At 27.9% G+C, this 25081-nt stretch overlaps 1 protein-coding gene across 3 annotated transcripts in view; it reads right to left on the bottom strand.

The window, feature by feature from the left end:
• The window catches only part of pb (homeobox proposcipedia), a 234447-nt gene extending 209753 nt beyond the window's left edge, over positions 1–24694 (bottom strand). For all 3 annotated transcript variants that reach the window (XM_075292141.1, XM_075292142.1, XM_075292140.1), the window contains exon 1: positions 23860–24694. In XM_075292141.1, the coding sequence (XP_075148256.1) occupies positions 23860–24535 (676 nt within the window). In that variant the 5' untranslated portion in view covers positions 24536–24694. The remainder of the gene's footprint in view (positions 1–23859) is intronic.
• Between the last annotated feature and the right edge of the window lie 387 nt (positions 24695–25081).

Here is a 25081-nt window from a genome sequence, read left to right on the forward strand (position 1 = left end):
AAAATAATACATTTATTTTATGAATAGTGTTCACAAAAATTTTCCAAACACGAGATTCATAAATTATATGAAAACAATTCATAAAATCAAAAATACAGGTTTTCATTGACTATGAATGTGTACATAATATGAATGGAATTTTTAATATTACAAATGAAGTATACATATTTTCGTCATTGAAAACTATGTACCTTTACATAATATATACAAAAAACGTCATGCATTATATGTAACTTTTCTTTTATTTTTTCGCCTGATTCTTAATGCCTGCATAATTAGTCAAAATGTATGAACCCATTTATTAAAACCTGCATTAGAGTCCAGCCAGCAAAGAACATAATTTTATAATATTTATATTACTGATAAACATGAGCACCAACGCTTCCAGTTAATGTTGTTGTTTCGTATTTTTTTTTTTACAGCAATAACAAATCTTCAAATCGCGACGGCAACTCAAACTGTACTGAAAAACTCAAATACATCAAACTCACGTGTTGCCTTCAAAGCGTTATGTTTCGTATTTTTTTTTTTGTCTCGTATTATATGCTTGTACGAGTATTGTATACATATGAGAGTAACTCTAAGTTGTGGCTCTCTCACGCTAAGAGAAAACCAGTATTTTTTGATATATTAACTAAAATTTAATTAATTTTATGAAACCGTCTCTATATAATATTAAAAGATTCATAATTTCATAACAAGTATTTATGAAAACAATATATTATGTAAGTGTACACATATTTTATGAAAAAGTCCATAAATTTATAAAAATGTACAAATTTATGTACAAATTCATATTTTTTTTTTTCGTGTGTATGCTTATCTTAGAGGCTCCGCAAGCCAAATTTGGGGGTCGTTTATATGGGGGCTATACGTAAAAGTGGACCGATATGGCCCATTGGCAATACCATCCGACCTACATCAATAACAACTACTTGTGCCAAGTTTCAAGTCGATAACTTGTTTCGTTCGGAAGTTAACGTGATTTCAACAGACGGACGGACATGCTCAGATCGACTCAGAATTTCACCACGACCCAGAATATATATATACTTTATGGGGTCTTAGAGCAATATTTCGATGTGTTACAAACGGAATGACAAAGTTAATATACCCCCCATCCTATGGTGAAGGATATAAAAATTGTAAATAATACGAAAATTGTTCGCTTTCCATCGATTTAATATCTTAACCCAAGTCTGTAATACTAAAGCTAAAGCTCCGCCAATATTAAGGACACATTACAAATGATGTTGGACGGGCTCTATCAACGGTATTTGCTATTGTCGATACCGTAGTCATCGGCTATGGTGATATATGAAGTTGTAACATCATTGTAGGTACGCACACATACTCACATATTTATAAAATTATAAACAGCGAAAAATACCCACCCGATATACTGAAATCTTCATGGACCAATCTGTCCGTCTATCCAAGATTTGTCGGCATGATTCGTTGCTTCAAACATGGCAGTTTAACAGTTTAATTTGTTTGACAATGTTAAATGATTCAATCGCTATATGGCCAAAACGAAAAACGGTGTTTTTTTTTCTAATAACCACATTACCAACCGCTGGGGAAATATCTCGATTTTGAGAGTTTATATTTCAATTCGAAATGACTTTACCATGGAAATTTTGAAACTAATATATCGTTATTCATAGACATTTTGAAATATGGGATTAAGATGAGATTTTTTCTCCTTCAGTTAGGTTGGTCTGATACGTACGTATCGTTCAAATAGAATGAGGAAAAACGAAAGTCAATAGTATGTATGTATTAGCGTATTGTACAATAAAAATGGTTTCATGTTTTTATTCTGAATATTAATGGCTATTTTTGCAAATTGTTATGATTGTGAATGGTAATCCAAACGAATGTTTTATTATCCTTCTCTCTTACAAAATGGTCATAAATACTCGTATATCCTGTTGCTTTACATATAATGAAATGGAAATGTGAATTTAAATGTGATTACAAAATAAATTGGAAAGTCTTTAAAAAATATTTTGATGGAATATTTTGTTTTTTTCTACATTTTAAAATAAAATACTATCATCATATCAGATTATAAATCTACGAATCATATCAGATTATAAATCTACATGCACAAAAATTGTTGATACAATAACGAAATTAATTGATCCAATTAATTTTTTAGGTGAAATATCTTCAATCACGAAAAAGATAGTATCAATCCCAATTTTAATTGAACAAACAAATATTTGATTAAAATATTAATTGATTTGATTTGAAAATTCGGTTAATTTTTTAACTGATTCAATTAAAATTTAATTGATGTGGATTGCAAAAATCAATTAATTTTTTTATCGATTCAATCAAAAATTTAATTGATGTCGATTGGTAAGACTCGAACAGTTTTTTTTAATTGATTCAATCGAAAATTCAAATAATTTTTTAGTTAAACTTCAATCCAATTTCCAAATAAATTTTTAATTAAATCAGTTGAACAATTGCTTAAGTTTTGCAATCGACATCGATTAAAATTTTTAATTAAATTGTTAACTTATTGTTTAATAAAAAAACAATTAATTAAGTTTTGCAATAGATATCAATTAAATGTTTAAATTAAATGTTTAATTATTAGTTTAATAAAAACCGCTAATATTTTAATTGATTCCATTAAAAATTTAATTGATATCGATGGGAAAACTCAAACAAATTTTTAATTGATTTAAATAATTTTTTTTTTGTTAAACTTCCATCCAATTAAATTTTTAATTAAATCAGTTAAACAAATTATTGAATTTTGCTGTATACTAGCGACGTCATCTTTGTGTCAGACCGGGGACTTATCAGCCAACCGGTTATGCAACATTCAAGCGTGGTGGAATGAGCACGGAGGACGTTGAACGCAGTGGACGCCCGAAAGAGGTGGTTACCGACGAAAACATCAAAAAAATCCACAAAATGATTTTGAATGACCGTAAAATGAAGTTGATCGAGATAGCAGAGGCCTTAAAGATATCAAAGGAACGTGTTGGTCATATCATTCATCAATATTTGGATATGCGAAAGCTCTGTGCAAAATGGGTGCCGCGCGAGCTCACATTTGACCAAAAACAACAACGTGTTGATGATTCTGAGCGGTGTTTGCAGCTGTTAACTCGTAATACACCCGAGTTTTTCCGTCAATATGTGACAATGGATGAAATATGGCTCCATCACTACACTCCTGAGTCCAATTGACAGTCGGCTGAGTGGACAGCGACCGCGGAACCGTCTCCGAAGCCTGGAAAGACTCAAAAGTCCGCTGGCAAAGTAATGGCCTCTGTTTTTTGGGATGCGCATGGAATAATTTTTATCGATTATCTAGAGAAGGGAAAAACCATCAACAGTGACTATTAAATGGCGTTATTGGAGCGTTTGAAGGCCGAAATCGCGGCAAAACGGCTCCATATGTAGAAGAAAAAAGTGTTGTTCCACCAAGACAACGCACCGTGTCACAAGTCATTGAGAACGATGTCAAAAATTCATGAATTGGGATTCGCATTGCTTCCCCACCCACCGTATGTTATTCTCCAGATCTGGCCCCCAGCGACTTTTTCTTGTTCTCAGACCTCAAAAGGATGCTCGCAGGGAAAAAATTTGGCTGCAATGAAGAGGTGATCGCCGAAACTGAGGCCTATTTTGAGGCAAAACCGAAGGAGTACTACCAAAATGGTATCAAAAAATTGGAAGGTCGTTATAATCGTTGTATCGCTCTTGAAGGCAACTATGTTGAATAATAAAAACGAATTTTGACCAAGAAAATGTGTCTTTCTTTGTTAGACCGGGGACTTATCAGCCAACTTGTTACCAATCAATTATTGTTGATTTCCCTGGGGCAGAGTCCGGAAACTCATTATCAAGCCAAATTTTTGCTTCCACCGTATTTTTTGCCTTCAGAAAACAGTATTTTATCAAAACACGAAATTCCTTTTTTCATTTTTTCACAATAACAAAAGTTGCTTCACAAAAGACGCTCTATCTCACAAACTAATTGACTTACAGACGTCAAATTTTGACACGAATCATTTGAAGGTTGGTACTATGTAAAAATAATATGCATTTAATACTAGCGACGCCATCTATGTGTCAGACCGGGAACTTATCAGCCAACCTGTTAAACATCTCTTGTAAGTGTGCAAGAAAATTATGAAATAATGTCTTGATTTGAAATCTAAAATCTGTAGATTTTTATCCCAATTATATAAATGATTACCAGAAGTAAAATCTGGCAAATTTTTTTATTCGGTTTCAAGCAATTTTCATGATCAGTACACCTTCTGTACCCTCAAGATCTTGAATCGGTCTATATGGAGGCCTTACCAAATGGGCCGATAAAAAACTAATTAATCATATACACTTTTTTGTGGGTTTAAAATGTCTATATTTATATATTTTCAATTTGTGGCTAATCGGATAAATCGGGAGATGAGGGCTATGCCAAAAACATAGAGGGATACAAACAGTGTCCAGCATAACTAATTGTAGTTCTAGAATCTTGACCCCAAATGGCAGGGCCGGTTTATAAGGGGGCTATATCAAAAACTGAACCGATACACAATGTAGTCGGCACTCTTTATGGTCATAGAATACTCAAGATTTCCAATTTCAGACAAATTGGATAAAAACTACGGATTATAGAAGCCCAAAAAGTAAAATCGGGAGATCGATTTATATGAGGGCTATATCAAAACATGCTCCGATAATCACCATTTTCGGCACACCTTTTTATGGTCCCAAAATACCTCTAGATTTCCAATTTCAGGCAAATTAGATAAAAACTACGGTTTCTCTAAGCCCAAGACCCAAGATCGGGGGATCGGTTTATATGGGAGCTATATCAAAACCTGGATCGATATAGCCCATCTTCGAACTTGGCCTGTGTGCAGACAAAAGACGATTCTGTGCCAAATTTCAGGACGATAACTCCTTTATTGAAGACTGTAGCGTGATTACAACAGACAGACAGACGGACATGCTTATTATACCCTCCACCATAGGATGGAGGTATATTAACTTTGTCATTCCGTTTGTAACACATCGAAATACTGCTCTAAGACCCCATAAAGTATATATATTCTGGGTCGTGGTGAAATTCTGAGTCGATCTGAGCATGTCCGTCCGTCCGTCTGTTGAAATCACGGTAACTTCCGAACGAAACAAGCTATCGACTTGAAACTTGGCACAAGTAGTTGTTATTGATGTAGGTCGGATGGTGTTGCAAATGGGCAAGCTATCGGTCCACTTTTACGTATAGCCCCCATATAAACGGACCCCCAAATTTGGCTTGCGATCGCTCTAAGAGAAGCAAATTTCATCCGATCCGGCTGAAATTTGGTACATGGTGTTAGTATATGGTCTCTAACAACCATGCAAAAATTGGTCTACATCGGTCCATAATTATATATAGCCCCCATATAAACCGATCCCCCGATTTGGCTTACGGAGCTCTAATAAACGAAAATTTCATCCGATCCGGCTGAAATTTGGTACATGGTGTTGGTATATGTTCTCTAATGACCATGCAAAAATTGGGCCATATCGGTCCATTAATATATATAGTCCCCATATAAATCGATTCCCAGATTTGTCCTCCGGAGCCTCTTGGAGGAGCAAAATTCGTCCGATCCGGTTGAAATTTGGAACATGGTGTTAGAAGGTCGTCTCTAACAAACACGCAAGAATTGGTCCATATCGGTCCATAATTATATATAGCCCCCATATAAACCGTTCCCCAGATTTGATCTCCGGAGCCTCTTGAAGGAGCAAAATTCATCGGATCCGGGTGAAATTTACAACGTGGTGTTAGTATAAGGCCGCTAACAACCATGCCAAAATTGGTCCATATCGGTCTATAGTTATACATAGCCGATCCCCAATCACACAAAAATTGGTCCATATAGGTTCATATTCATGGTTGCCACTCGAGCCAAAAATAATCTACCAAAATTTGATTTTATGGAAAACATTGTCAAAATGTTATTTCTATAGAAAATTTTGTCAAAATTTTATTTCTATAGAAAATTTTGTAAAAATTTTATTTTATTTCTATAGAAAATTTTGTCAAAATTTTATTTCCATAGAAAATTTTGTCAAAATTTTATTTCTATAGAAAATTTTTTCCAAATTTTACTTCTATAGAAAATGTTATCAAAATTTTATTTTGTCAAAATTTTATTTCTATAGAAACTTTAAACTTAATTATATACGTATTTAATCGGCCTTTTTTAGTTTAATATATACTACGTATGGACTACCTTGTAATTTAGAAGACGGTGTTAGGAAGTTTTAAGATACCTTGCCATCGGCAAGTGTTACCGCAACCCAAGTAATTCGATTGTGGATGACAGTCTTCAGTAGAAGTTTCTACGCAATCCATGGTGGAGGGTACATAAGCTTCGGCCTGGCCGAACTTACGGTCGTATATACTTGTATCGTCTTACAATTTCTCCCTGATCAAGAATATATATACTTTATATAGTCGGAAATCGATATTTCGATGTGTTACAAACGGAATGACAAACTTCTTATACCCCCATCTCCATTCTACGGTGGTGGGTATAAAAATGATGGTCGGACGGAATTTAGTACATTTTCGTCCATTTTCATAAATTTGGTCAACTTTATCGTAAAGTGGATAAATCTGACTAAATATGGAGACTACATTAGATTTTGGATCTTTACGAAACTACGTTTAAATTGTAGTGGAATCTTAAATTTCCCGGAAAGATGGGTACTAGATTCAGCTTCCGGACTTATTTTCACGATTATTTTTTAAATCAATCTTTTTTGGAGTCAATGATTAAAAGCTTTGATTTGATAAGATTTGATCAAAATATTACCTAATTTAAAAAAAAAAATTGAAAGGTCCACGTTTTAATTCCGATATCAACCGATAAATCATATTAGTCCTTTCTGGTTAACTTTATTTTGTTTTTTTAATAAAAGCACTATGTACCCCAATAAATTACTTTTTAAGGCATTTTTTTTTTTTAATTAAAAGTTTGGTCTGCTGGAGGGTATTTTGGTTCAATTTTGGAAAAAATTTGGTCCAAGATTAAATTTCGTTGTGGCAACGCTGTTCGGCAATCAGCTTTCCATTAGACGAAATTTTCTTAGCAGCGCGAATGCTTTTAAGATTTCAGTACACGAATGAATAATAAAAACCGTCCCCAGAACAAAGACTGTTTCTTTATTACATCTTCCCGTTTCTTACATAAATCTATCTAATCGAAATAAATGCATATTCATTTCAATTTTTCACACAATCATAAATTAAGAATACGATGTTTATACAAATTCTACCGAATGTCTTCCAATTCTATTGCAAAAAAACAGAATTTCCCATTACATGTTTTATCTTAGCTCTTGACACTTAACAAATTTTGTTACAATTTTCTGTTTTCAAGTCAACTGAATAATTCAACAATATTACTGAGAATATAGAAACGTCCTTAGGCCAATATCAGTTACTATGGTAACACATCATAACCTCCAAAATGCCTATTGCTGACTTCATCCATTGTGCCCTAAAAGGCCACAACGACTAAAGAGACCTGGAGAAGACTGATATTGCCTCTATTTATTATGCATGCAGGCGGGTATGCATGTTTACCTGATATTATGGTGAAAAATACAAAAAATACACAGAGACCCAACGGAAAAAAGGGGGATGGAACAACAAATAGTGATTAATTGATTTCACCTAGACGGAACTAACCAACCGACCTCCGCCGCCTGGTGAAAAGGTGTATTTTGTTTTCGCATTCACAGCAAATGTGTATGGGAGAAAAACTAAATTCAAATAAAAACAAAGAAGAATAATGCATTATGTGGAATAGCCTAAAATTGCAAATGTAAAATAAATAAGAACAGGTTCATTAAGGTAGGTAGTCTAGAAAACTGCAAATGAAACATCAACGGTATATCCAATAAAATTTCTCAATACCACCTAATATTGGTAAGTTTTAATACTGAAAAATACACAATAATATATGGAATAAAAATAAGAAATAGAATTTGATCACATTTTTCTATAGAAATAAAATTTTGGCAAAATTTTGTATAAAAATGAAATTTCGACACAACTTTGTATAGAAATAAAATTTTGACAAAATTTTCTATAGAAATAAAATATTGACAAAATCTTCTATAGACATAAAATTTTGAAAAAAAAATCTATAGAAATAAAATTTTGACAAATTTTTCTATTAATTTGTATAAATTTGACAAAATTTTCTATAGAAATAAAATTTTGACAAAGTTTTCTATAGATATAAAATTTTGACAAAACTTTCTATTGATATAAAATTTTAACAAACTTTTCTACAGATATAAATTTTGACCAAATTTCCTATAGAAATAAAATTTTGACAAAATTTTCTATAGAAATAAAATTTTGACAAAATTTTCTATAAAAATAAAATTTTAACAAAATTTTCTATAAAAATAAAATTTTAACAAAATTTTCTATAGAAATTAAATTTTGACACAATTTTTATATAGAAATAATATTTTGTAAAAATTTTCTATAGAAATAATATTTTGTGAAAATTTTCTATAGAAATAATATTTTGTGAAAACTTTTCTATAGAAAGAAAATTTCGACAAAATTTTCTATAGAAATAAAATTTTGACAAAATTTTCTATAGAAATAAAATTTTGACAAAATTTTCTGAAATACAATTTTGACAAAATTTTCTATAGAAAAAAAATTTGACAAAATTTTCTATAGAAATAAAATTTTGACAAAATTTTCTATAGACATAAAATTTTGACAAAATTTTATATAGAAATAAAATTTTGACGAAATCTATAGAAATAAAATTTTGACACAATTTTCTATATAAATAAATTTTTGACAAAATTTTCTATAGAAATAAAATAATGGCAACATTTTCTATAAAATAAAATTTTGAGACAATTTGTATATAGAAATAATAGTTTGTGAAAATTTTCTATAGAAATAATAATTTGACAAAATTTTCCGTGAAATAAAATTTTGACAAAATTTTCTATAGAAATAAAATGTTGACAAAATTTTCTATAGAAATAAAATTTTGACAAAATTTTCTATAGAAATAAAATTTTGACAAAATTTGCTATAGAAATAAAATTTTGTGAAAACTTGTCTATAGAAATAAAATTTTGACAAAATTTTCTATAGAAATAAAATTTTGACAAAATTTTCTATAGAAATAAAATTTTAACAAAATTTTCTATAGAAATAAAATTTTGACAAAATTTTCTATAGAAATAAAATTTTGACAAAATTTTCTATAGAAAAAAAATTTGCAAAATTTTTCTATAGAATAAAATTTTGCAAAAATTTTCTATAGAAATAAAATAATGGCAACATTTTCTATAAAATAAAATTTTGAGACAATTTTTATATAGAAATAATAGTTTGTGAAAATTTTCTATAGAAATAATATTTTGACAAAATTTTCCGTAGAAATACAATTTTTACAAAATTTTCTATAGAAATAAAATTTTGACACAATTTTTATATAGAAATAATATTTTGTGAAAATTTTCTATAGAAATAATATTTTGTGAAAACTTTTCTTTAGAAATAAAATTTTGACAAAATTTTCTATAGAAATAAAATTTTGACAAAATTTTCTATAGAAATAAAATTTTGACAAAATTTTCTCTAGAAATAAATTTTGTCAAAATTGTCCATAGAAAAAAAATGTTGACAAAATTTTCTATAGAAATAAAATAATGGCAACATATTCTATAAAATAAAATTTTGAGACAATTTTTATATAGAAATAATATTTTGTGAAAACTTTCTATAGAAATAATATTTTGACAAAATTTTCCATAGAAATAAAATTTTGACAAAATTTTCTATAGAAATAAATTTTGTCAAAATTTTCTATAGAAAAAAAATGTAGACAAAATTTTCTATACAAACAAAATTTGGCAAAAATTTTCTATAGAAATAAATTTTGACAAAATTATTTCTATAAAAAATTTGCAAAAATATTCATTTCACTTATTTGTTCATTCAATAAACTGTGAGCCGTATTCGGCCTAATTGATTACGCATTTTAATATATATAGGCCCAATTAATATAAAAATCCTTAAAAAATAAAAATAAAAACTTATAAACTAATGCTTACTCTAAAGTTATTAGTGGAACGAAAATGGATGACGAAATCGAATATCTATGGCATAATTAAAATCCAAGAAGGCCATCAAAAACACTGCAGAACAATGTCCCGGAATTGATTGCATGAATACGAAAAGTTCCTATTATCATATGGTACTACCGAATTCCATAATCGTATTGCCCGGACACGAAATGAACGCTGCATAATTAGAGAGCGGTACTGAGGCAGCTGCAATGAATGAGTCCTAGTTGAAGACCCAAACACAAAATTCGAGGCCATATATGATGGATTATCGTGCTTCATGACCTTATACAACAATAAAAGTACTCTTAGATCAACCATATTACCAAAACTACACCCCAGAAACTGCAACACATAAGAATTGACGTGGTCGTAGTAACTCAAACCATAAACATAGCGAACAATCCTATTAAATAGTATCCGGAGGCGATCAAGTGTACCCAAAGGGGCCCCCCAAGTAAACCCCAATTCCGTATAATATATGTGGCAATAATTGAGACTTTTCCACTACTTTCTTGACCTCAAGTGGAAGTGAGACCCCTTTGGCATATAACCTTCGCAAGAGGTAGGCTAATCTCGAAGCTATCCTCGACACATGAACGTCGAATTTTAGCTTGTCATCAACATAAAATCCAAAAAAACTTCATAAACTTTACATTATGAAGAGTGCAACCGTTCAAAGCAAAATGTATATAAGAGACGAACGAACAATCAAAGATCATAGATTTAGATTTCATAGATTTAGAAATAAAATTTTGCAAAAATTTTCTATAGAAATAAAATTTTGACAAAAACTTCTATAAAAATAAAGCTTTGACAATATTTTCTATAGAAATACAATTTTGCCAACATTTTCTATAGAAATAAAATTTTCTATTGAAATAAAATTTTGTCAACAATTTTCAATAGAAATAAAATATTGACAAATTCTCTATAAACAAAAACTTTTGCCAAAATTCTCTCTAGAAACAAAATTTTGCCAAAATTTTTCTACAGAAAAAAAAATTTGCAAAAATTTTCTATAGAAATAAAATTTTGCAAAAATTTTCTATAGAAATAAAATTTTGCAAAAATTTTCTATAGAAATAAAATTTTGACAAAATTTTCTATATAAATACAATTTTGACAAAGTTTTCTATAGAAATATAATTTTGACAAAATTTTCTACTGGAATATAATTTTGTCAACAATTTTCAATAGAAATACAATTTTGACAAAATTCTCTATAGAAACAAAATTTTGCCAAAAATTTTCTTTATAAATAAAATTTTGCCATTAATTTCTATAGATATAAAATTTTGACAAAATTTTCTATAAAATAAAATGTTGACAACATTTTCTATAGAAATAAAATATTTCCACAAGTTTTCTATAGAAATAAAATTTTGACAAAATTTTCTATAGAAGTAAAATTTTGATAACATTTTCTATAGAAATAAAATTTGGACAAAATTTTCTATGGAAATAAATGTTTGACAAAATTTTGGAATTATATAGAAATAAAATTTTCATCAAATTTTGGAATTTGGAAAAGAAATTTGAAACATTAATGGCATTACTGGGAATATTATTTCCTAATATCTGCCTAACAATGTTTCAACTAAAGCCTTTTTTAAATTAAAAAAAAATCGACTGTTATTATTCGACATTAAAAGTCGTATTTATCTTTCAATTCAAAGACTTTGTTTTTGATTTGATATTTGGAAAATTTTAAACATTTGAAGCCCAATATCACTAAAATTTTGTATCAACATTTATCTTAGTGTTTGAAGGCGTTTCGTTTGCGAGTGGTGTTTTTTTTTTACAATAATGTATCAGCTTTCACTACAAGCAAAATTGCATTCTAGTCCGGTTTGAAGCACCAACTGTTACCTTCGGGATATGTGAATATCTTCGTATGTGTAGAAAAGAAGAGTCAGAGTAGGAGAAACCATGATAAAATGAATGATATGAAATTCCACAATTGCCTGCTGCATTTGTATTTGGTACAACAACAACATGGTCGCCGTGGATGTTTCACTACAACCATTATAAGATAAATAGCACCGGTTCCTTCCGAATGTGCATTGTAGTCAACCATACTGCACTGTTGCAATTTAGCAATAAAACGAAACTGAAGAAACCTGCAGTGAAAAAAACCTTGCATTCCGACAGTAATAATTTGACAAATGATGCCAAATAACAGGTTGCACTTTAAGCAAAACCGACCGACGTTTGCTTGGTTGAAGCATCGGTGTCAGTCAATTTGACTGAGAGTATCTTTGAGTTTTTTGTCAGTCGTTCGTTTTGCTGGTTGATCTTTTTTTTCTTATAGCAGCCTGCCTCTTTTTGACTGATCGTCTTCATATTGATGTTGTATTATCCTGACATTCGCCTCGGTAAATTCGCATTGTTAATTGAAGAAGATTGGTAGAATAATGAACGAAAGACAATGAAGTAACCTTGATATTTGTTTGTAGGTCTATTATTGCCTGAAACTTCCTTGAAGCCTTTCTTAGAATTGGATATAAACAATGGAAAAAGCAAGAGAATTATACCCAAAGACTTTTCATATGTATCTCCTTGTATTTCAATATAAGAGCGCAATTGTAAATCTAATAATGGTTAGATACGTAGCGTATTAGAAACTCAATCAGGGGTTAACTTACAATGGCTTGGCTCCAAAGCAATGCCAAAAAGTGGGCTGTAATAAGAAGTTACTTTTAACTTAAATTTGAAAACGCAAGATTTCTATAGCTTCATAATCAATCAATTCCTCAATCTTTCATGTCCAATAAGCTCGTATTAAATTTGTAATAATAATATGTAAAGTAATTAATTTGGACAAAGAACCAGCCTGCATTGTTAGACTGATAACATACAAAATATTAAATTTGAAACTTTATTTATATTTAATTTTAAGTAATATTAGGTTAAATGAAATGTGTATACTCACAAACAAAAATTTCTGATTGAATCACGAAATTAATTGATCCAATTCATTTTTTTATTGAAATGGCTTCAATCACAGAATTGATAGTATCGATTAAAAAATTAATTGAAGGTCAATTAAACAATTAATTGATCCAATTAAAAAATTAATTGATACTATTAAATTTTGTGATTGATTTTTGTTTCAATTAAAACATATGTTGAATCAATCAAAATTTTAATTGAATATTTTTTAAAACTTTATTTAATTGTTAATTGGAAAAATTTTCGTGATTTTTTTTTGTACAGACTTATTAGCCTTCAACAATTTGGATCATTACTAGCTATCCAGGAAGCTATTGATATTTTTATTGTAGTTTCTGTGGTTTTCTTGGAGAATACCTGCGCTGAATCTGTCCCATGCGTATGGACAGATTCCCTGTGTTCTTCATTTCTTATTTAAACATAGGTTTAAAAATATTTGTCATTAACTATAGGACACGAAACTTTTTAATTTGGTAACTTACCATACACGGTTGCAACAGTTGGTAGAATTCTACCAAAAATGATAGAATTTTTACAAAAATGGTAGAATTTTTACAGTTCGTTAGATTGGTAGAATTCTTGATGTTTTGGTAGATTTTGAAAAATCTTTCTTTCTAACTAAGACAAAATTTTCTATAGATATAAAATTTTGACAAAATTTTTTATAAAAATAAAATTTTGACAAAATTTTCTATAGAAATAAATGTTGACAAAATTTTCTATAGAAATAAAATGTTGACAAAATTTTTTATAAAAATAAAATTTTGACAAAATTTTCTATAGAAAAATTTGACAAAATTCTCTATAGAAATAAAATCCTGACAAAATTTTCTATAGAAATGAATTTTTGACAAAATTTTCTATAGAAATAAAATTTTGATAAAAATTTCTATAGAAATAAAATTTTGACAACATTTTCTATAGAAATAAATAATTTGACAAATGATGCCAAATAACAGGTTGGACTTTAAGCAAAACCGACCGACTTTTTTTCTATAAAAATAAAATGTTGACAACATTTTCTATAAAAATAAAATTTTGACAAAATTTTCTATAGAAATAAAATTTTGACAAAATTTTCTATAGAAATAAATTTTTGACAAAATTTTCTATAGAAATACAATTTTGACAAAATTGTTTATAGAAATAAAAATTTGACAAAATTCTCTATAGAAATAAAAACCTGACAAAATTTTCTATAGAAATGAATTTTTGACAAAATTTTCTATAGAAATTTTGATAAAAATTTCTATAGAAATAAAATTTTGACAAAAATTTTTCTAGAAATAAAATTTTGACAAAATTGTTTATAGAAATAAAATGTTGACAAAATTTTCTATAGAAATAAAATTTTGAGAAAATTTTCTATAGAAATAAAATTTTGTCAAAATTTTCGATAGAAATAAAATTTTGACAAAATTTTCTACAGAAATAAAATTTTGTCAAAATTCTCTATAAAAGTAAATAAACATTTGACAAAATTTTCTATAGAAATAAAATGTTAGCATTTTCTATAGAAAAAAAAAAATTTTGACAAAATTTTCTAAGAAATATTTTGTCAACATTTTCAAGAGAAATAAAATTTTGATAAAGGTTAGGTTAGGTTAGGTTAGGTGTGTCAGGCTCACTTAGACTATTCAGTCCATTGTGATACCACATTGGTGAACTTCTCTCTTATCACAGAATGCTGCCCGATTCCATGTTAAGCTCAATGACAAGGGACCTCCTTTTTATAGCCGAGTCCGAACGGCGTTCCACATTGCAGTGAAACTACACCCTCACAAAAAATCGCTTCTGTAACATATACTCCCAAACATATTTTGCTTCAAGCATATACATTTTTGGGTATTGCCCAAACATTTATATGTTTGATCTCTACCAATATATAATATGTTTGAAAGCATATTGGTCTAAACAATATATGTTTGGGTAGTCTAAGTTCCAAACATTTTGTATTTTTGCATTCAAATTCAATAATGTTATCTTCCAAAAAACAATATGTTATTATGTGACCATATAATATGTTTGGAAGCATTTTGCACCCAAAAATATTATATGCTTAAAAAAAATTCTACCAAACAATATTGTGCTCAAAATTTTATTTATTTATTTATATATTTACAATCATAATGAATTATGAAAATAAACAGGTAATATAGGTGCTAACAACATAGGTTTTCGACCTGAATGCTCAAAATTTTGTTTCTGACCAATTGTATATTCCCCGACATCTTTCTCACTTCCACGAGATTTTTTAGTTCTTAGCACCTTTTTCTGTAATACAAACATTGTAGAAGAAATTATTCAATTTTATGATTTTTTATTTTATTTTAATTTTACCTTTTGCCGGACGGTGATTCGAACAGCGGACCACACAGTTTGTAAGGATCAAAGAAGTAGCTGATCAATTGCCCAAGGAAAAATAAAATGTTAATTTTGTAATAACAAGCAACAACCACCAACTTAATTCAATATCGCTCCCTGTTAAATAGCGCTCCAAGCTACTAAACAGATATATGTTTATAGGCTATTTCTAAATTAATATATGTTTGCATTCAAGCATATTATATTTACAAACATTTTGTGTCCCAAACATAATATGTTCTAACATATTAACATATATGTCCCAAACATGTTATGCTAGTTTATGAACATTATATGCTTGCACTCAAAAATATTGTGTTTAAAAATTTGTGTTCCAAACATATAATGTTTATAGCCAAACATATGAAAAACAGTCTTTTTCAACCGTGTACTTAGAGAAGCTTTGAAACCCTCAGAAATGTCACCAGCATTACTGAGGTGGGATAACGCACCACTGAAAAACTTGTTGGTGTTCGGTCGTAGCAGGAATCGAACCCACGATCTTGTGTATACAAGGCGGGCATGCTAACCATTGCACCACGGTGGCTCCCAAAAAAATGTTGATAAAATTTTCTATAAAAATAAGCATTTGACAAAATTTTCTATAGAAATAAAATGTTAGCACCATTTTCTATAGGAATAAAATTTTGAAAAAGTTTTTATAAAAATAAAATTTTGACAAAATTTTTTATAAAAATAAAATTTTGACAAAATTTTCTACAGAAATAAAATTTTGACAAAATTTTCTATAGTAATATAATTTTGACAAAATTTTCTACAGAAATAAAATTTTGACAAAATATTCAATAGAAATAAAATTTTGACAAAATTTTCTACAGAAATAAAATTTTGTCAAAATTCTCTATAAAAGTAAACATTTGACAAAATTTTCTGTAGAAATAAAATGTTAACAACATTTTCTATAGAAATAAAATTTTGACAAAATTTTTTAAGATATAATATTTTGTCAAAATTTTCAAGAGAAATAAAATAGAGTTTTGACAATAGAGTTTTGACAAAATTTTCTATAGAAATAAAATTATGATAAAATTTTGTTTTGACAAACTTCACGATATGGTTTTTAAACGTTGGTAAATTTGTAGTAAGGAAACATTCTTTCTGTAATTATACATCCAGAGAAGCAATTTGATAACCTCCTGCAGCATAATGTGTGTACGGACACCAAAAAAGTTTTTCAGAGGTGGATTATCCCCTTTCAGTAATGTTGGGTGTTTCAAAGCTTCTTTAAGTGGTTTCAGCGCAATGAGAAACGCCGTTCGAACTCGGCTAAGAAAATGAGGTCTCTTGTCATCGAGCCAATAAAAAAGTAATATCACCTGAAAAGATCCGAAAAGTGAAAGGCAGATTTGATCGAAATCTACGCCGCAGTAGTAGACAACTTGCTCGTGAGCTGAACACATTGCGAGAACGGATGTAATACATTGGATAATATTGAGAACGCGTCAAGAATGGCTTAAAAATGAGATTGCTCGTTTCATTTCTACGGCACAATGGCCACCAAAATCCCCATTGGACTTTTGCGTCTGGAACATTTTGGATAGTAGAATTGGCACTAAAAATTCCAAAGATCCGATCCTTTCTAAGCGGCTTTTAAAGTTCATAAGTCGTGCCAAAGACAGTCAACTTAAATTAATCTAAACTAATTATAAAATTATTGTATTAAGGATGTGAAATCTTTGGCCTCAGGATTTTTTTTTGTGTGCCGAAAATCCCTCTATGATATGGCTAAGCAATTCAGTTTTCACCTAGAATCGGTTGGTCATACTCCAAAAACTAATTTAAAAATTCCATATTCAGTGTAAATAAATATACATACATATAAACATACATAAAGTATACATACACTAATGTCCATATTCCAAATTTCCCTACTGATTATGTTATATTTTAATAAATTTTGAAATTTTAAAACAAGAAACAGTAGCCCTACCACTTTCGCCAAAGATCACAACAAACAAATTGAAATGTTCAATTGATGTTGGATGAATGTTGAAGTTTTGTCAACACCACTTGGACATTTGGTTAGATATCCAACAGGGTTAACTATCCATTTCACTTGTGGTGAGTGGGGGGATTGCTACGGTAAGTATTTGTATATGTTGCACTAGCTATGGTGCAGATGTGTAGCAGCGGATTGAAGACTATTGCTATGTTCGACAATGTAGATGGTGATGATGATTAATTATGCGGATGCAAGAAATGAGAAGAATTCCAGTTAATCCCACAAACACATTTGATCACATGAACGACGATGCTTGAATTTTGGTTACTGGAGGGGTTTAACCAACAAATTGACTTCGACATGCTGCCATCAAACTCAGATGATGATAATAATGATGAATTTTCTCAATTCTGTCGGTTTCATTTGAAACCCATACCGCCAAAAAGCAGTGGCAACAGCATTGGATTCGATTATTCCAAATATAGAGATATTGTTGTTTTTGTTCTTTTTAGTGTTTCTCTCAATGGAATAAAATTGTCCATATACAAAGCATTCAGACCGGGGAGACATACAAATCAAATGGTTGCATTAACTGACGGATGGACGGACGAATGCACAAAGTGCATCACATGCACCATGCGTATATCATTTGATGTCCATATTTGATGGTTGATGATGGGTCTCTCCCCATGAAAATGATTACAAATGATCGTAAATAACAGATCTTTACCGCATCCACACATTGGTCACATTCTAGCTTATATCGACATGGAGTTTGGTCACTTGTAAGGCATCGACATTGCTTATATATCTCGATTGTTAGTCCATTCATTCATTAGCAGTGAACAGTTTGTCGAAAGATGGTTACAGATGTATATTTTGATTTTGCTTTTTGAGGAACCCTGTAAAGAGGGTTACATCTACCGCAATGGGTCACGAAAAATACGAAAATTTCGCCATAAAATTTTGACAAAATTTTCTACAGAAGTGCCCATATGTAATAGGTACTTTTAGTTAGTGTGGTATCACAATGGACTGAATAGTCTAAGTGAGCCTGAATCTTAATCGTGCTGCCAGTTTAACCTAACCTAACCTAACCTACAGAAATAAAATTTTGAAAAATTTGCTATAGAAATAAAATAATGAGAAATTTCTCAAGAGTAATTAAATTTTGAAAAAAAAAATTCTATAGAAATTATATTTAGAGTATCTTTTACAAAAGAAAAAAATTGAGAATATTTTTTATAGAAATAAAATCTTGAGAAAAATTTCTACAGAAATAAAATTTTGAGAAATTTTTTTTTAGAAATAAAATTTTGAGAAAATTTTCTATAGAAATAAAATTTTGACAAAATTTTCTGTAGAAATAAAATGTTGACAAAATTTTCTATAGAAATACAATTTTGACAAAATTTTCTACATAAATAAAATTTTGACAAAATTTTCTATAGAAATAAAATTTTGACAAAATTTTCTATAGAAATTAAATTTTGACAAAATTTTCTATATGAATAAAGTTTTGACAAAATTTTCTATAGAAATAAAATGTTGAGGAAACTTTTTATAAAAATAAAATCTTAAGAAAATTTTCTATAGAAATAAAATTTTAAGAAAATTGTTTTATAGAAATAAAATTTTGAGAAAATTTTCTATAGATATAAAATTTTGAGAAAATTTTCTATAGAAATAAATTTTTAAGAAAAGTTTATATAGAAATACAATTTTGAGGACATTTTCTATATGAATAAAATTATAACAAAATTTTCTATAGATATAAAATATTGAGAAAAATGTTTATAAAAATAAAAAACAAAAAAAATTGAATAGAAATAAAATTTTGAGAAAATTTTCTATAGAAATAAAATTTTATGAAAAGTTTCTATAGAATTAAATTTTAATGAAAAGTTTATATAGAAATAAAATTTTGACAAAATTTTCTATAGAAGTAAAATTTTGACAAAATTTTCTATAGAAGTAAAATGTTGACAAAATTTTCTATAGAAATAAAATTTTGACAAAATTTTCTATAGAAATAAAATTTTGACAAAATTTTCTATTGAAATAAAATTTTGACAAAATTTTCTATAGAAATTAAATTTTGACAAAATTTTCTGTATGAATAAAATTTTGATAAAATTTTCTATAGATATAAAATGTTGAGAAAACTTTTTATAAAAATAAAATCTTAAGAAAATTTTCTATAGAAATAAAATTTTGAGAAAATTTTTTATAGAAATAAAATTTTGAGAAAATTTTCTATGGATATAAAATTTTATGAAAAGTTTATATAGAAGTAAAATTTTATGAAAAGTTTATATAGAAATAAAATTTTGACAAAATTTTCTATAGAAATAAAATTTTGACAAAATTTTCTATAGAAATAAAAATTTGACAAAATTTTCTATAGAAATAAAATTTTGAGAAAATTTGCTATAGAAATAAACTTTTGAGAAAATTTTTGTATCGAAATAAAGTTTTGAGAAATGTTTCTATAGAAACAAAATTTTGAGAAAATTTTCTATAGGAATAAAATTTTGACAAAATTTTCTATAAAAATAAAATTTTGGCAAAATTTTCTATAGAAATAAAATTTTGATAAAATTTTCTATAGAAATAAAATTTTGACAAAATTTTCTATTGAAATAAAATTTTGACAAAATTTTCTATAGAAATTTAATTTTGACAAAATTTTCCGTATGAATAAAATTTTGACAAAATTTTCTATAGATATAAAATGTTGAGAAAACTTTTTATAAAAATAAAATCTTAAGAAAATTTTCTATAGAAATAAAATTTTGAGAAAATTTTTTATAGAAATAAAATTTTGAGAAAATTTTCTATGGATATAAAATTTTGAGAAAATTTTCTATAGAAATAAAATTTTAAGAAAAGTTTATATAGAAATACAATTTTGAGAACATTTTCTATATGAATAAAATTATAACAAAATTTTCTATAGATATAAAATGTTGAGAAAAATGTTTATAAAAATAAACAACAACACAAAATTTGAATAGAAATAAAATTTTGAGAAAATTGTTTATAGATATAAAATTTTAAGAAAAGTTTATATAGAAGTAAAATTTTATGAAAAGTTTATATAGAAATAAAATTTTGACAAAATTGTCTATAGAAATAAAATTTTGACAAAATTTTCTATAGAAATAAAATTTTGACAAAATTTTCTATAGAAATAAAATTTTGACAAAATTTTCTATTGAAATAAAATTTTGACAAAATTTTCTATAGAAGTAAAATTTTAACAAAATTTTCTATAGAAGTAAAATTTTGACAAAATTTTCTATAGAAATAAAATTTGACAAAATTTTCTATAGAAATAAAATTTGACAAAATTTTCTATAGAAATAAAATTTTGACACAATTTTCTATTGAAATAAAATTTTGACAAAATTTTCTATTGAAATAAAATTTTGAGAAAATTTGCTATAGAAATAAACTTTTGAGAAAATTGTTTTATAGAAATAAAATTTTGAGAAAATTTTCTATAGAAATAAAATGTTGAGAAAATTTTTTATAGAAATAAAATTTTGAGAAAATTTTCTATGGATATAAAATTTTATGAAAAGTTTATATAGAAGTAAAATTTTATGTAAAGTTTATATAGAAATAAAATTTTGACAAAATTTTCTATAGAAATAAAATTTTGACAAAATTTTCTATAGAAATAAAATTTTGACAAAATTTTCTATAGAAATAAAAATTTGACAAAATTTTCTATAGAAATAAAATTTTGAGAAAATTTGCTATAGAAATAAACTTTTGAGAAAATTTTTGTATCGAAATAAAGTTTTGAGAAATGTTTCTATAGAAACAAAATTTTGAGAAAATTTTCTATAGGAATAAAATTTTGACAAAATTTTCTATAAAAATAAAATTTTGGCAAAATTTTCTATAGAAATAAAATTTTGATAAAATTTTCAATAGAAATAAAATTTTGACAAAATTTTCTATTGAAATAAAATTTTGACAAAATTTTCTATAGAAATTTAATTTTGACAAAATTTTCTGTATGAATAAAATTTTGACAAAATTTTCTATAGATATAAAATGTTGAGAAAACTTAAGAAACTTAACTTAAGAAAATTTTCTATAGAAATAAAATTTTGAGAAAATTTTTTATAGAAATAAAATTTTGAGAAAATTTTCTATAGAAATAAAACTTTAAGAAAAGTTTATATAGAAATACAATTTTGAGAACATTTTCTATATGAATAAAATTATAACAAAATTTTCTATAGATATAAAATGTTGAGAAAAAATTTATAAAAATAAACAACAACAAAAAATTTGAATAGAAATAAAATTTTGAGAAAATTTTTTATAGATATAAAATTTTAAGAAAAGTTTATATAGAAGTAAAATTTTATGAAAAGTTTATATAGAAATAAAATTTTGACAAAATTTTCTATAGAAATAAAAATTTGACAAAATTGTTTATAGAAATAAAATTTTGAGAAAATTTGCTATAGAAATAAACTTTTGAGAAAATTTTTGTATTGAAATAAAGTTTTGAGAAATGTTTCTATAGAAACAAAATTTTGAGAAAATTTTCTATAGAAATAAAATTTTGACAAAATTTTCTATAGAAATGCAATTTTGACAAAATTTTCTATAGAAATAAAATTTTGACAAAATTTTCTATAGAAATAAAATTTTGACAAAATTTTCTATAGAAATAAAATTTTGAGAAAATTTGCTATAGAAATAAACTTTTGAGAAAATTGTTTTATAGAAATAAAAGTTTGAGAAAATTTTCTATAGAAATAAAATGTTGAGAAATGTTTCTATAGAAACAAAATTTTGAGAAAATTGTTTATAGAAATAAAATGTTGAGAAATGTTTCTATAGAAACAAAATTTTGACAAAATTTTCTATAGAAATAAAATGTTGAGGAAATTTTTTATAGAAATAAAATTTTGACAAAATTTTCTATAGAAATAACATTTTGACAAAATTTTCTATAGAAATAACATTTTGAAGAATTTTTTAAAGAAATATAATTTTTAAAAATTTTTTGTAGAAAAAAATTTTGAGTTCAACAAGCCGGGTACTAGAGTTCAACAAGCCGGGTACTAGCCAGCAATCAAATTAAAAAAGGATCGAGCTTCTAACTTTTTGGAAGTTTAAAAATCGACTTTTTTCAGTTTTGTTTTTTTTTTTTTTTAATTTGGAAAAGTCTACTTTTCATATTTTCCACCTTTTCAAAATTAAGAACAATCGACTATCCAACATTTTAAAAATTTTGAGCAGAAGTTAAACCGGATAATTCTACACTTTTGTTTGTCCGTACGAGATATTGGTACAAAATGCAATTTAAATTATGTCAGAGAAAATATTTCATAAATGAAATGTTTTTGTTCGCAATCCAAGATCATTTCTTTGTTACACACAAAAAAATTGTTTTTTGATTCAATCACAAAATTAATTGATCCAATTCATTTTTTAATTGAAAAGTCTTCAATCACAGAAATGATAGTATCGATACTGTTAATTTTTGTGATTGATTTTTATTTCACTTAAAAAATTTGTTGAATCAATAAAATGTTTAATTGAATGTATTTTAAAACTCAATTAAGACTTTAATTGCAAACATTTTCGTGAATTTGTCTTTCGGTGTACCTAACAAAAATTCATAGGATTAATGAAAAAAAAACAAACAACTTCGTTAGCTCGATTTCAATGAAATTTTCTTTGTTTATAGTGTAGCGAAGGTAATACTTTTTTTAATTTTAAATGGGACCTATTTGATATCAAAAGAATAAGAAGATCAACTGCATCATAGTACAGATGCATTTGATATGTGCCCGATCAAGAAGAAAATTGGGCTTGCATCAAAAACAGCGATAACAATGGCAAAATTAGATCGACTAATAAAAGGGCCAAAAACCAAAACAGCATAAGAAACGAATACACGAAATGAGCCCAAAACAAAGCAAATGAGATTCCCTAAAAAAAGATCCGGCGCCGTCTGATTATATTGTGGTGCTACATATATGCTTGGAAAGAGTTCATCGGTTCGTTTTTGATTTTCTTCATCTGGTTTTGTTTGTTGGCGATGGTTTAAGGGCAAATTGCACTGATTTCAGTGATTAATGACAGTTTCGCATTTAGGCGGGTTTGCTTTCATTTCGTTTCGGCTATTCTGACAACTTTTCATCTTGGTGGCTGGCAACGACCTGCCTACCTAGCTATTCATCCGTCTATCCATCCATCCATTTACACAACATGTAACTATTCCCAACACACAGATGGATGGATGGATGGATGTCTGTGAACAACTTAATTGTTACTCTGACCGTTATTGTTTTTTGAGGGCCATCTGAATTTTGTTGTTAGTTTTATTCTTTGAATTTAAGTTGCATTATTTCTATGGAATAGATACGAGTGGTCTTTGCACTTACCTTGATTGCTGTTATTACTGTTCTTACGTGAGGTTTTCTTCTCTTTCATCCAGGGATATTCGGGTACTGAATCCATACCATCTGGTGTTTGTGGTACACCAACACCTACCGGATATCCGCCGCCGCCACCAACTGGTGTTACTCCGCCACTACCCATACCGCCACCAAGCATTTTTGGACTTTCGGGACTCAATTGATTTAGAAATTCGGCCATGGAGGGTTGTGAGTTAATGAAACCCCCCTCAGAGGCTGTCATCCAATATGGTTGCTCACCATTGCCACCTCCCACTCCAACATGGCCCACTAGACCACCAGCAGAACCTACTATACCTCCGCCTCCTCCTCCTCCAACTCTCTTATCACAGTTTGGTCCCATTTTATTGGCAATCATGGCAGCAGCAGCTTGATGCTGTTGCTGATGCTGCTGTTGCACCTGTGATGTTGCTCCTCCAGGCACTATGGTCTGACCAGTCTGCACTTGCATGGCATTTAGCGGTGATTCGGATTTGATCTGTGCGCCCATTTGGCTTTCCAGTGTAGTGCAAACTTCTTGCATTTTGTAAAAGTGGGCTAAGTGTTCTTCCACTTCCACTTTGTGTTTTCGATATCTTTCACCTGTGAATCTTTGATATTTCTCCGCGGCGATTTGTTTGCCTCTGCGGTAGTAGACACTCATATATGACTCGAAGCAAATATGGTTATTGTAACTAGAACGCTGGGGTTTTCACAAAAATTCCTTTTGGCATTCACATTATGGTTTTCCTAGATGGTCCACTCATTTCGACTTTTTGTCCAATGGTATTTGGGGCAACATAGTTTATGAATGGATTTCAAACATCTGCAAAACAAAAAGACAAATGTTCGTCGTTCATGAATGAAATAGAGAAAGTTTGAAATAGGATACTGATTAAGGAAATTTTTAAACACATATATATTTTTTCTACTCTTCTATGGAAATATAGAAAATATTTTACATAAAACTAAAGGAATTTTTCCAATATTGAGTTCCAAACAAAAGGAAGCTCATTATTGTTATACAAAAATTTAGGTTTATTTTAGAAAGTTTTAAATAAAATATTTTACTAACTGCATGATTTTTTTATTAACACAGAACAAATTTCCAGGAAAATGTTACCAATTAAATTCTTAATTGAGTTTTAAAAAATATTAAATTTAAAATTTAATTGATTCAAAAAATTTTGTAATTGAAACAAAATTTAAA

This window comes from Haematobia irritans, chromosome 1 (genome assembly GCF_050003625.1).
Source record: "Haematobia irritans isolate KBUSLIRL chromosome 1, ASM5000362v1, whole genome shotgun sequence".
NCBI classification, from domain to species: domain Eukaryota; kingdom Metazoa; phylum Arthropoda; class Insecta; order Diptera; family Muscidae; genus Haematobia; species Haematobia irritans.